This window comes from Cygnus olor, chromosome 5 (genome assembly GCF_009769625.2).
Source record: "Cygnus olor isolate bCygOlo1 chromosome 5, bCygOlo1.pri.v2, whole genome shotgun sequence".
In the NCBI taxonomy this organism is placed as follows: Eukaryota; Metazoa; Chordata; class Aves; order Anseriformes; family Anatidae; genus Cygnus; species Cygnus olor.
This window is the reverse complement of record NC_049173.1, coordinates 16,297,507-16,310,603: the sequence shown is the minus strand read 5'-3', so window position 1 is coordinate 16,310,603 and position 13,097 is coordinate 16,297,507. Positions and strand designations below refer to the sequence as shown.

The following is a 13,097-nucleotide window of genomic DNA, read 5'->3' as shown; positions in this document are numbered from 1 at the left end:
AAATGAATTAACCTCACGTACTTTTTTTTTAATTGGAAATTTTATACACATTTCTTTACAAGATCTACTAGTACTTAAGGTGACTTCCAATCATTAGTTCCAACGGGCAAGGGTACAGTTAGTTCAGAAGCTACATGTGCATTATTTTTTTGTTTGACCTCAGTTTAACAGACACCTTTGTATCATACCAGCTGCAGGAAGGAGCAGTATTGTGGAAATCATCTTAGTTTTTTAAGTTATTGATTTAAAGCTGCAGGGTAAAGTAATTGAATTTAGTAGAAGTGTAGCTTCTGAGGAGACTTACAGTAAATGGTACAAGTAAAATTTTTTCCACGTTTGTCTTTCATTCTTCACTATCATTTCTTAGTCCTCAGACTTTCAGACCGCACACTATTTTCATTTAATAAATTAGTGACTTAAAAGTAGTTTTTAAAAGCTTTGAACATGATATACCAGTCTCAGAGTGGTAATTTTCAATAATTCAGGCACAACAAAGAGAAGTAATGTAAAACAGCTTGCAATTTATGAAACTATGTAAAAATGCTGCTTCGGAATAGTGTCATCCTACCACATTAATTTAGATAACTTTCCTCTGTGCAAAAATAAATGCATACACAAAGAAATGAAAAGCTAATTAGATATATAATTTTTATAGGGATCACAGTGAATGGTTGATTGATGTTCTTCTACCGCAAGGTAAGAGGTATTTCAAGGGTAGGTGCAAACTAAACATAATTGTACAACCCTGTCCTCACTGATATTTCTGCATACTGTATTACTTGAAATGCTGCATTCTATTTTAAAGGAATATTGTAGAATTTTGAAGTAGCTTGTATTTAATGCTGCTTAATGTCTTTAAAGTACTATGGAGAATTAACTAGTCCTCTACTTGAAATAGTATGCAAATTGTCATGTGTGAGGAAGTGAAGACAATTGAATAAATTTTCAATTCTTGAAGCATCCATAGGTGGGGCCAAGTTTTTTAAAAGTACCTGTGTCCAAAAAAGGGTCTGGTTCTTTTGGTAATCTGGCTTTGACTCTAAAGCTTTTAAAGCTTCAGAGAATTGACTGTATGAACAGAAAGTTTTAAAGGATACCAGAAAAGGACATAAAATATTTTTCATTGATCCAGTCATGGTCCATTGACCAGTGAAAGTGTGTAGAATTATTTGCCTGAGTGCAGACAAAGCTTATTGACAGACTAAGTAGAATTTCCTGGGCTTAAAGGGCAGTCACATATTCTCTAAATTACAGCTTTCAAGGGCAGAACAAAGACATTCCCCTCCCCCTCTGTTCTACAAACTGAAAAGTTTTAGGCAGTTGAGATTTTTCTTGCTGTCTCCTTACACTTGTAACGTAATCCAGATTACAGAATTTTTCATTTACTTAAGGGAAGTACTCAGCCACCTACATTCACTGAATCAGATATTGCTGAGGCAAAAGACCATGTAGGTACTGACTACAGGTTGAATCTGCAAACATTTCTCTATGGAGTTAGGGGCCACAGACATAGTGGCTATATGTACATTGTGAATCTAAATGCACTAATCTTCCTGCCAGCTTTCACAGGCAGCGTAGGCACGTCTGACCCATGTCTCCCACAGTATGCCAATCACATTAGCACACCAACAGAAGTACTGCTACAAGTCTGTCTGTGAGGCAGAAGCATGAGCAAGGTGGATGGGATGCACAGCACACCACACTTAATTTACCAAGGCTGTTCTTTCATTTCAGTGTAGAAATAGCTAGTAAGCCCAAGTATACAGTATCCCACCTCATGCAATCCAAAAGATTTAGAGTTTTCAGTTATATCTGGAAGCACAAGTTTAGCCTCAGAGACTTCCTTGCAGCAATTCCATTTTCCCGTGGTTGCCATAGTAAAACAGAAGGATCATCATTCCGTGTTGATGTTTTGTATGCCTTCCCCTTACAGCTGAAATTTCTGCTATATGTCAGAAGAAGGTAAGATGAAGTCATTTGTGTGATGGGGCATGATTTGATGTTGTGTGTAATGTCATTCCATTCCTGTGTGGTGCATTCTTTTTGTACCATTCCAAATTTTCACAATTTATCCATGAATGCATTTGTTGGTGGATGGGAATGATTTAGCAGCAAGACTTCTTTTTGTTGAACTACTGATATTTGATTGGAGTTGAAGGTTTTTATTGAAGTCATAATTAGTAAGGCAATTCAATTATGCAGTTGAGCTGGGTTGTGATTCTAAGTCTGCTTCTGAGGAAGATAGAGCAAAAAGATGAATTTTAAATCTAAGTGTTTTTATCTTGTCTTCCAGAAGTCCTGGGTTAATCCTAAATTGAACAAAACTCCTACTGTAAACAGTAAATCATTTTAAATATATGGACTGAAAGTCTTCAGTGCTGTAAAAAGATTGCTGACAAAAAGAATCTGCTTGCAAAACATACCAGCTACTATGATTTAATAACAGTTTAATAACGAGGATTACAGTATGTATATTGTAGATCTGGTGTGGTAAAGAAAGCTTTTATGTTGGGCCAGATTACCAGAGGGCGAAAATGAAGGTAGAGTGTATTTCAGAGGTTTGGACAGTTACATATGATAAGCCAGATCCTTACATAGAGTAAAATGATATGTCAGCATTGATTATACTCCCAAGGATCTGTCAGTTGCCATATGTAACTTAGAGACATTTTGAAATATAAGCAGAGGTTAAGAGAACTACTGTAAAATTTAAAGGTTGCTCCAAGCCGGAAAGTAGAGGTTGATGACTTAACTTTTGGTTCGGCCTGCTCCTGAAGAAGAGCAATTGTGACATTTAAGTCCAGGCCCAGCATTTAGGCCTCAGCTCATACTGGAAGCTCAATGACAGTTGGTGTCAGGAGTTTGTACACATTTGTGCTTATGCGTAGTGAATTTGGAAACAGCCAGCACTTGAGCCAGTTCCTCATTGCAGACCCTCATCACTGTTTTCAGTTCCACTGCCTGATACTTGTGTCCTAATAAAATCTCTCTATTTTCCAGAACTGTAGTTCCCATGTCAGAAGAGCTGTTGTTACATGCTTCTCAGCGGGATGCTGTGGCCGCCATGGCAACAGGCCAGTGCGCTATTGCAAAAGATGCCATTCAAATCATCACAGCACTGAAGTTGGGGCAGCAGCAGAAACCCACCTTTACCAGACCTCACCACCCCCAATCAATACACGGGAGTGTGGGGCAGAGGAGCTTGTGTGTACTGTAGAAGCTGTGATCAGGTAATATTGTTGGTTATACAGCATCAATATATAAAGCAGGGTCAGGTTTTCATGTAAATGTTGTCAGCATAGTGCCAGGGTGCTTAACTCCTGCTGCTGTAATTAGAGCACCAATACTCTGGGAGTGTTGTCCTCATGGAAGAATTCAGCCTTGAATCCTAGAATTCAATCTTATTTATTACTGTTCTCAGGAAAATGTTGACATAAGATGACTTAATCTATAATAATCCTTGATCAGATACCTCTATCCAGTGCAGGAAGGCTGTATTCACTGACCACAAACTTGTTTTATAGCCTGCTGAAAGAAGCAGAGTTCCATGCTGAGCAGAGAGAGTATGAGCTCAACCGCAGGAGGCAGATGGGCCTCTCCTCTTCCCATCACTCCCTGGACAACACAGACTTTGATAATAAAGATGACAAACATGACCAACGCCTCCTAAGCCAGTTTGGAATCTGGTTCTTGGTAAGAAAATCTTTTTCTTCTATTTCTGAAGCCTAAATGTTATCTCTGCCTTTTTTTTTTTTATTTCCTTTTCCCATTGTATGAATTTAGTTGGATACTTTTCTGATTTGTAAGAAAAATGGAGTTCTGTGATACTCTCAGACTTGGAGATTACAGGACTAGTTTGGATGGAGCTTCTCACTGCCTTCTGACTCCTCTATTGAGTGTATAATAGCTATTCACCCTCTTCAGCTTTTTATTATCTCTCTGTCTTCTGAATGTTTTTTGCTGAATGTTCTCTGCTGAATGCCATTATTTTAACCCTAAGATGCAATCCCCTTTCTTTTTTTTTTTTTGGATTCAGTGCAGAACCTGACTTGAAAGTTTCTCTCTCGTCCCTAGATGGTAGTAAAAGCTCAAATAGTGGATCATTATGGATTTAGCAATGTGGCTGGTCTGTGAATTCATGTACAAACTTGGTCTCAGATTTGGGACAGTTTTACAGTGAAGATACTGTTCTAGAAAAAAGTAAGTTAGGAGACAGAGAGACGACTACTGTTAATCATTCTGTGAGAATTGTTGAGGACAAAAATTCAAAATTGTAACCCTTTTATAAAGCAAAGATCACCTATACCAAGTAAACATCCTCTTTCAGATTTTTTTGATACCCTTCATTTGGTTTGTCTTTACAATTTCTACATTTTGTATGTGCATTTGTATCACATATTTTACTGGACATTAGATTACCTTTTGAAATTAAAAGTAATTTTAAAGCTTAAACCAGAATATTTCAGTTTGTTGCAGCGTTCTATGTAGAAATTTTCAATGTTGAAACTGAGAAAGAAAGAAATTAAATGCTTAATTTTTTCTTCTCATTGCTATTTTCTGGTTAGGAAAATGTTTTTTCAATTACCTTGTGCCAAGCTCTACTTAAAACTGATCAGCTCAGTTACTGTCTATGTAATCTGCATCCATGTATCTCTGAAAATATGCAAAATATAGTAGACAAACATTTCTAGACTTAAAGGTGGGAAACGTGATTTGTGTTTCTGTCTTGCAGGTGAGCCTTTGCACTCCCAGTGAGAATACACACCACAGAGAGTTTAGCAAGGCTGGTTAGCATGGTATTCCAGTGGTTTCACTCTACAGCTTACATGATGGATGATGAAGTTGGTAGCCTGGTTGAAAAACTCAAACCCCAGTTTGTTACTAAGTGGTTGAAGACAGTTTGTGATGTTCGCTTTGATGTCATGGTTATGTGCCTCCTTCCTAAACCAATGGAGTTTGCCAGGGTGAGGGTAATTTATCTGAAGGTTAATTTATTTGTCATAGACATTAACGTAAAATAGATAAAGACTATTTCTCCCCCAGCCCTCTCAAGGCAAAAGAAATATAATTGGTAAAGGAGCAGTAGAGTTCAGGAATTTTTCCTCTTCATAGCTTTTCTGGTTTTACTGTGCCAGAGGTGGGGGATTATTTACAGTAATATGAAGACAGAGTGGAAGAATATTTTGGGGATTGAAAGATACTGTGCTTTTTCAATAGCTGCACATCTCCATTATGCTGCCAAAGCATACAAATTTCTCTTGAGAAACAGGTTTCACTTGCCAGCTTCCAGGTGTGAGCCTGTCCTTTACTGGCCTGCTTTACTAATACGTTTCTCTGTTCTTTGCATACTTCATCTCTGCAGCTGTGAAGTAAGATTCATGAAATCACATGGTTGTAACTGAAGGGAATTTTGAGCATACTGACGCCCTTTAGCTTTGGATACCTAATTTCAGTTAAGAGACTAGTCTGCCATGGTATGCCTTATTGCTGATGGAGGGAAGGAGACTTACCTGGAAGGTCATTCAGAGTGCCTAAGTGAGACCCATGCTGGAATCACTCCTAGAAAAAGTCTTTCTTACTCCCTCCTTTAATTGTGAAACAGAACTTGCCACTTAACTTGTATGCTGAAGGCATGCATCAAAGTTAGACGTGAATATTCCGCTATAGAAAACTAGATATCAGGATGAAAATAGGAACTTTGTGAGATGTGTAAGACTTTTTCCACATTTATTGCAGCCAGCTATAGATGTGCTTTTGTAGAATTCAGAGACAACTTTCATTTCATGACCTTCTTATGTTAAATGTCCAATCACAGAATCCTTTAGGTTGGAAAAGACCTCCAAGATAATCAAGTCCAACCGTTAACCTAGTATTGCCAAGTCTACCACTAAATCCTGTCCCTACGCACCTCATCTCCATGTCTTTTGAATACCTCCAGGGATGGTGGCTCAAACACTTCCCTGGGCAGCCTGTTCCAATGCCTCACAGCCCTTTCAGTGAAGAAAAGTTTTCTAATACCCAACCTAAATCTCCTCTCGTGCAACTTGAGGCTGCTCCTCCTAAGACTTGTTCTCTAGACCCTTCACCAGCTTCATTGCCCTTCTTTGGACACATTTTGGACATCTGTTTTATTTCCTAGAATTCAGTGGCTAGTATAGGAAGAGCCATAAAGACTTGGTGTGATACATAATATTATCAGGGATGAAGCGTGCATCCATGGTTTTTTCATGACCTTGTAAGTGGTATTTGCTGTGCAAGTGCAGACCAGTATATTTGTAAGTCTTACTCTGAACCACCTCTCTGAAGGTAGGCCTTGTCTGTGTGGGAGGATTGGAGGACAGCTGAAGGAATTTGAGAGGTGAATGGATGCACAGGGTGTTAGAATTGAAGAAAGCAGATCTTGAGTTTAAGACTAAGGAGAGAAAGGGCTGAACCTCATGCCGTAGTCTGTTGTGGACCTTTTTCTTGTCTTGGATCCAGCCCTTTTAAAAGTTTTATTACCCCCCACTGCAGTGTTGAAGACTAGACTGACAACTTGCCAGATATGCAAAGGTTCACTAGAACATGAAGACAAACAGCCATGAAATTAGCTGTGATGAATGGAGAAGAAATAGTTTGTTGGCTGAGATTACCAGTAGTTGCTGCCAAAACAGCAGGCATCTCTAGAGCCATTAGTAAGGAACAGCAGATGTGAGCTGAGGTCAGTTAGAGTAATTAGTCTCTGTAGACTAGTTATTTATGTACTTAGAAGTATATTTTTTGGCTTCCTTCACTCAGGACCTTCCCTCAAAGAAATAATAACAAACAAACAAAAAAAAACAAAACACAAAAGACCAAACTTTCAAAAGAAGATCCATTACTCTAGTGGCCCAGAGCAAATACTTTAAGGTGTAAGTTTGACCAAACAAATCTGTCCTTCACTGAGAATTGTAAGCAATCGGAGGTTATTTTGTGTCATGGCCTGGAAGTAAGCGTACTTCATCTAAATCTTGGACAGTGCTTCCTAGATTGTGGGTCAAACTAGAGCGGAAAAAAAAATGTAATCCCCATGGCTGTATTCTAAATTCAGGCTGGCAGGTGCTGATAATCATCCTTCATGATTTCTTGGCTGTAATACGCTGAGCAAATTGGTGCTGGACCAGTTACAGGGATTAGAAATATTGCTCATAAGTATCATTCCTGGAAATGCCCACAGGTTGGTGGATACTGGGACAAATCGTGTAGTGCTGTGACCCAATTAAAAGAAGGGCTGAATCGAATCCTTTGCCTGATTCCGTACAATGTAATAAACCAGCCGGTGTGGGAATGTATTATGCCAGAGTGGCTGGAAGCTATAAGGACAGAAGTGCCTGATAATCAACTGAAAGAATTCCGGGAAGTGTTAAGGTATGTAGGTATTTGTAGAAACCATTTTATCATTATATATGATTTTTGAGGGTATTAGTGCAATAAAATGTTGACAAAGAATAAAAATGCCATTCAGCCTGCTCTCTGTGTGCAATAGACTAGCAAGTGAATGCTGCTGAATTTTTCATGAATTATATGACTAGAGCAGTTCAGCTTTGGGAAAGTTTCCTTTTATTGCTGCTGATATCCTTGAATCAGCTTCTTTGCTCTGAACAAGGCACACTTCCAGTGGCTTCCTGTAGCATGGTGAAGGAAGCATCTTTCTCCTTCTGGCCAGCTGTTGAGGAGAAATATTGGGGATTAGTAGAGCTGGCACTGAAAGAGAGTTGATTTGTATTGATTAGTATCTTCCCCCATTGAGCAAAGAAAATGCCAGAATAGGGGTGGTGACTGCTGGAGTCATAATTTCATGTTTGGTGTATACCTTTCACAATCCAGCTTCACATTGCTTTTTACCATGTAAAATGCTCTGAAACTGCCTGTAATTTTGCATTTGTAGGGACTGATGAAAACGTGTTTAGCGTGAATAAGGAATAGTGATGGAGTGGTAAGATGAAAATTTTCCTGTACATTGGATTTTGAAATCAAGTGAAACTGGGCAGGAGATGAGATGTGGTACAAATTCTTAAGGTGTATCAATAAATTCAGGGTGGTAATGTGCAATCAGGACAGGTGGTATCATCGACCTAGCAAAACTCCCCTGGAGAATGAGGATGCAAATAAAACACCAAGAAGCGTCATCAGTGCTGGTTATGAGATTGCCTTTCTACTAGTTTTCTGCTTTCATATCTTACACAGTGTATGTTGTGGTAATTCAGTGATGCTATGTTTTTGTTCTCCTTTTCAGCAAAATGTTTGACATTGAACTTTGCCCTCTCCCTTTCTCCATGGAGGAGATGTTTGGCTTCATTAGTTGTCGATTCACAGGGTATCCATCCTCTGTGCAAGAGCAAGCATTGCTTTGGCTGCATGTAAGTGTACTCTCTTGACAAGTCATGCTGATGCAGCTTATGATTTTGAGAGGAAAAAAAGAAGCCACTTACAAGGGATTATGGAACCTTTCTGCCCCTTGTGTAAGGTGGTTGGTAGACAGGTCCTGGGAAGCTCTACTTTACTAGCCTATCACAACAAATACAGGAAGTCTGGGAATTCTTTTCCCTTTGGTTGTATCTTTAGAGCCATTCAGTTATCTCTTTCTGCCAGCAGAACTCTTTAGTCTCCACAGAATTTGGTCTTTAAATTCCAAAATTAATTCCAAACTCTAGAAGCAGCTGTAGTCATTCCCACATAAGAAGAACTGGATCAGACTTGCTCTATACCCACCAAGCTTTCTGCTTCTCTGGCAGACTCGTGCTATATTTGCCCATTTGTCCATATTCACTGGCATTCACCCAATGTTCGTATTCAAATACTACAGGAAAAATCATGTCAGCTTTGGGGACAGTCAATTCAAAAGGGTATAAAATTTTCCATGGCACCTCAGAATAATACTGGTAATCTTCATTATTCATTCATATTACCACAGTGATTTGCAGATAACCAATCTTGTCAGTATATTGACATCTGTAGGCTACCATTCTGGCTGGTTTGTTAGAGTAAATACAGGAATTCTAATTTAGGTAATAACAAAGATAGTTATTCATCCAAGTATTTGTAATATTTTAGCTTTGCATAAACTTTTTTGTGGAACAGTTTCACATACCTATGTGTTTGCGCATAAAACTGTTCGCAACGTGCACCAAGCATCATGCCAACAAATATTTTGAAAATGCACTTTTTTGGCCAGTTCTCTTTTGCCCTGATTTGAAGAGAAACCTAAGCTCTCAGCTCACATGACCAAATCCCAAAATTAAATGCATGAAACTTGCTGAACTCAATATGTGATAACTATGCTTATAAAGTAGCTTATAAGTATAAAGTAGCTTATAAGTATGCTTATAAAGTATTTTTTACCAATCTCGAAACTCATACTTTTTTTCACTTATTGTCTTTCCTCAGGTGTTATCTGAGCTTGACATTGTTGTTCCTCTTCAGTTACTAATCAGCATGTTTTCTGATGGAGTTAATTCTGTAAAAGAGTTAGCAAATCAAAGAAAATCCAGAGCCAGTGAACTGGTGGGAAATCTTGCAGCTCGGAGGGTAACAGTTATTTATCCTGCTTATTCTTTTGCTTTGAACAATTTTCCTAATAGAATGCATGTGAAAATTTAAAAAGTCATTTTTCAGTATGGCAACATTTGATTGGAAACACAATACAAATTCTGAGAGTGAAAGAAAATTGGCATGGCTTCTTCAGTTAATACCTCTCCGTCACCTGGTCAGTGTCAAGATAATGCAAGTATGGGAGTTAACTGCACAGTTTTTCCTCCATGGACTCAGTTGGGATATTTGTGGTGTGTTTGTCATGGTATCTTTTCCATCTATTTCATTCTCTTCATTTTCTTTTAATGGCTGTTAACAACAGCTTTTTTTTTTTTTTTTTTTGGACAACTGGTTACCCAGAGTGAGTTTTTGTATTCAGGTACAAATTCGGTGGGCCTAGGGATGTTCTGGGAGGATGACAGAACAGAAGTTGTTTCTGTTTTCTGCATTTTTCCCCCTCCAAGAGATGCAAAAATTGATGTCAAGGAAACTTGTCTGTCTGGAAGAAAATGTTTGCAAACGTAGGCATTACCCATACTTTGGCTGATGTGATTAAATTCCCAGTAGTCTCCTACTGAATGCTTCAGGGACAGAAGAAGCGGTGTTCAAAGGTCAGATCTTTAGATTTAGGGACCTACAGCATCTAGGCAATTGATGATTCTTTTCTTGTAGTCCTTCTAAACTCTGATGTAGCTCAGTAGAGAGTACAACTAGCCTGTAACCACTTCTAAACTAAGCAGAAAAAAATGGACAATCTTACTGTCTGGTATTCCAGACCATAGCTGGCCTAAAAATAGATCTTGTGTTACTTAACTGTTTATCTCCTTGGAACAATTGGAGGTTCTGATGGTGTTGTAGGTGGCCTGTGGCGGTTGAATGTAAATCTGTGCAGAAGTGCATGTCTTGCTATTGTTATATCTAGTTCATTTCCAGCTACCTGTACCCTTGGTATAGCCTTAGTTATACTGCTGTGAGTACTGTGAGGTACCCACATTTATTAGCTTCCTGCTGTTGAAGCTGGTATGTCTGGATCATGGGGAAGATCGTTGTAACTTGATGACCACTATACTACCTGCACCAATTTTCTGTTTTGTTTATGATGGTAAAATTCCTTCTTAGTGGAAATAAGGTAATGACAGCCATTTAACCTAAGAGAATACATACATCTGTGCAGAATATGATTATTGTACTTATACCATATTTTATCATTTAATGGCACTAAGGGACATACATAGATTCAAAAAAAAAAAGCTACCAAACAAAATAGTAAGGGTATCAAAGTTCTAGACATTTACCACAGTCTCGTATAGGATGAAATTGCTTAAATGCCTAACATTCATTTGGACATGTTTATTTATGTGTCTTCAGGTAAGCGTTGCTTCTGACCCTGGGCGCAGAGTTCAGCACAACATGCTGAGTCCTTTCCCAAGTCCCTTCCAGAGCCCATTTCGGAGTCCAACACGTAGTCCTTTTCATAGTCCCTTCAAGAACTTTGGACACCCCAGTGGAAAGACAATTGACTTTGACTGTGAGGATGATGAAATGAATCTTAATTGCTTCATTCTGATGTTTGATCTCATCTTGAAGCAGGTACTTGCAGAAGAAAAACATCCATGTTGATGGACAGTGAAGTTCTGTAGTCACTTTTGTCTCTGCTTTAATCCTGTATTGAGTCCCTTTATGCTGGGGACTGGCATGAAGTACAAGGCATTGAAATCTTTCTGCAGCTTTCATGTGGCTTTACCTATACAAGAGTTATGCGTTCATGGTCAGCGAAGAGAAGGTAGATACCTCCACATCATTTTAGGTGCCTCATATCAATGAAATTAACTTCTCCTTGGAGATATGGTTATTTCTACAGACTAGAAGCAGAGGCTTGTTGATGGGCTTAGATTAGATGCATAATTTTTGGGTAGGTAAAGTTATACATTGTGAATCTAAGCCCAAGTGTTTTGGATAACTGTCTCCAGGTAATGTTAATGGATCCTGTGCTTGAAATTGTCTAATTACCTTCAAAATCTTACTCCAGCTGTTCAAGCTTTGTCCTGAACATCAGTGGCAATTTAAAATTGTGAGTCACAGTTTATCTCAGTTCTCATCCCAGTAATGCAATACACTGGAAGAAATGCAGGAATAGGCAGGACTGCGCTCTATTTTTTTTTAAATAAATAGTAAGTCCTTATTCCTTTCACTCTCTTTCAAGAGGAACTCCGGATGATGGGTCACTTTGGGCTTAGAGAACAGCATTTCAAAGATATAATATCCATCATAAACAATGTGTTACAGGCACCTTGGGGTGGTTCTCACAGCTGTCAGAAAGATGAAAAAGCAGTAGAATGTGGTCTTTGTCAGTCCAGCATTCTGTGTTACCAGCTGGGTTTTGAGCTGCTGGAACAGCTTGCTCCAAAAGAAGAAATCAGACTTGTGGTAAGTACAGCAAGAAAGGACCTCTGTTACTGGCGTGCTGAAACTCCTCTACTTCATTTTGCTCATTCCGTTGAGATGGCATGGAAGAGTTGGGAGGTTAAAGCAAAATGCCACTGAATTTATAATCTTCTAAGTTTGAATTGATTCAGAGAACACAGGGAAGATGGCAATATTCATGCAGTATGAACTCTTCTCTCTTTCACCATTGTCTGGTTTGGAAGTACACTCCTATGATACCATCTTAAATAAAATGTGAAATGTTATACTTAGTGCTTTTCATCTTCTTTTAAAAGCTAAGAGTGGGTGTCTTCAAATGATTATTGCCTTTGAGAGAATCAGATGTCAAGTGGGCAACTTAAAAAATCTTAGTTGATGCTTGCATTGTTGAAAATGCTGAAAAGGAGGACAGGTTTAGTGAAACCAGTGTGATGGGATGCCCCTCAGCTCCAATATGCATACACAATAGCTATTAAGTGCTATCGCTTAAATCCATGTTTGAAACACAGTCCTTATTGTCAATATCCATTTGCTGATGCAGAATTTAGATATGCAGGTGGATTTGAATGCATGAGTGTACATGGAAACTGGACAGTGTTCTGCCTCATTTTGGCTCAGCTTATCCACACTAAATATTAAACAACAGCATATGGCTTAATGTATACAGAAAACATCAAGAAATGAATTTAACTTACTATGTCTTAAAGGAGCCCACAGATAACCTCGAGGATAGTCTTCTGTATACTAGGACCTGAGTTTATTATAGGAACTGAAGGAGAAGAAGATGACAAATCAGCACCAAACATGGAGAAAACCCAGGAATCACACAGAGACCACAGAAAATGCTGGTAGGTTCAGGGTGAGAAGACAGAGTATTTAAGTAAGGCTTTAAATGAAACATTCCACTTACATAGAATACAAGGTTTTGAAGCAGTTTTTCAGGTCCAACAATGCATAGTCACTTTTTTTCTCATGCAGTTAATTCAAATATCAACAGGAAGGCTGTATTATGTTGACTGCAAGTGTGACTGACTCTCAAAAAGCATTAGACGAAATCTTGGCTTTGTGGACATATAAAGTAGCAAAACATTAGATGCCAAATTCCTGTGCAGTGTAACTCAACT

General features: G+C 38.6%; 1 protein-coding gene across 1 annotated transcript in view; it reads left to right on the top strand.

The window, feature by feature from the left end:
* Nucleotides 1-13,097, top strand: part of UNC79 (unc-79 homolog, NALCN channel complex subunit) — a 104,590-nt gene that overhangs the window by 22,073 nt on the left and 69,420 nt on the right. The window contains 14 exon segments of the mRNA XM_040558722.1: nucleotides 656-696; nucleotides 1,934-1,962; nucleotides 3,001-3,230; nucleotides 3,525-3,693; nucleotides 4,733-4,762; nucleotides 4,764-4,964; nucleotides 7,196-7,386; nucleotides 8,255-8,378; nucleotides 9,406-9,546; nucleotides 10,918-11,139; nucleotides 11,755-11,976; nucleotides 12,681-12,722; nucleotides 12,724-12,769; nucleotides 12,772-12,825. Coding sequence (XP_040414656.1) covers nucleotides 656-696; nucleotides 1,934-1,962; nucleotides 3,001-3,230; nucleotides 3,525-3,693; nucleotides 4,733-4,762; nucleotides 4,764-4,964; nucleotides 7,196-7,386; nucleotides 8,255-8,378; nucleotides 9,406-9,546; nucleotides 10,918-11,139; nucleotides 11,755-11,976; nucleotides 12,681-12,722; nucleotides 12,724-12,769; nucleotides 12,772-12,825 — 1,742 coding nt within the window.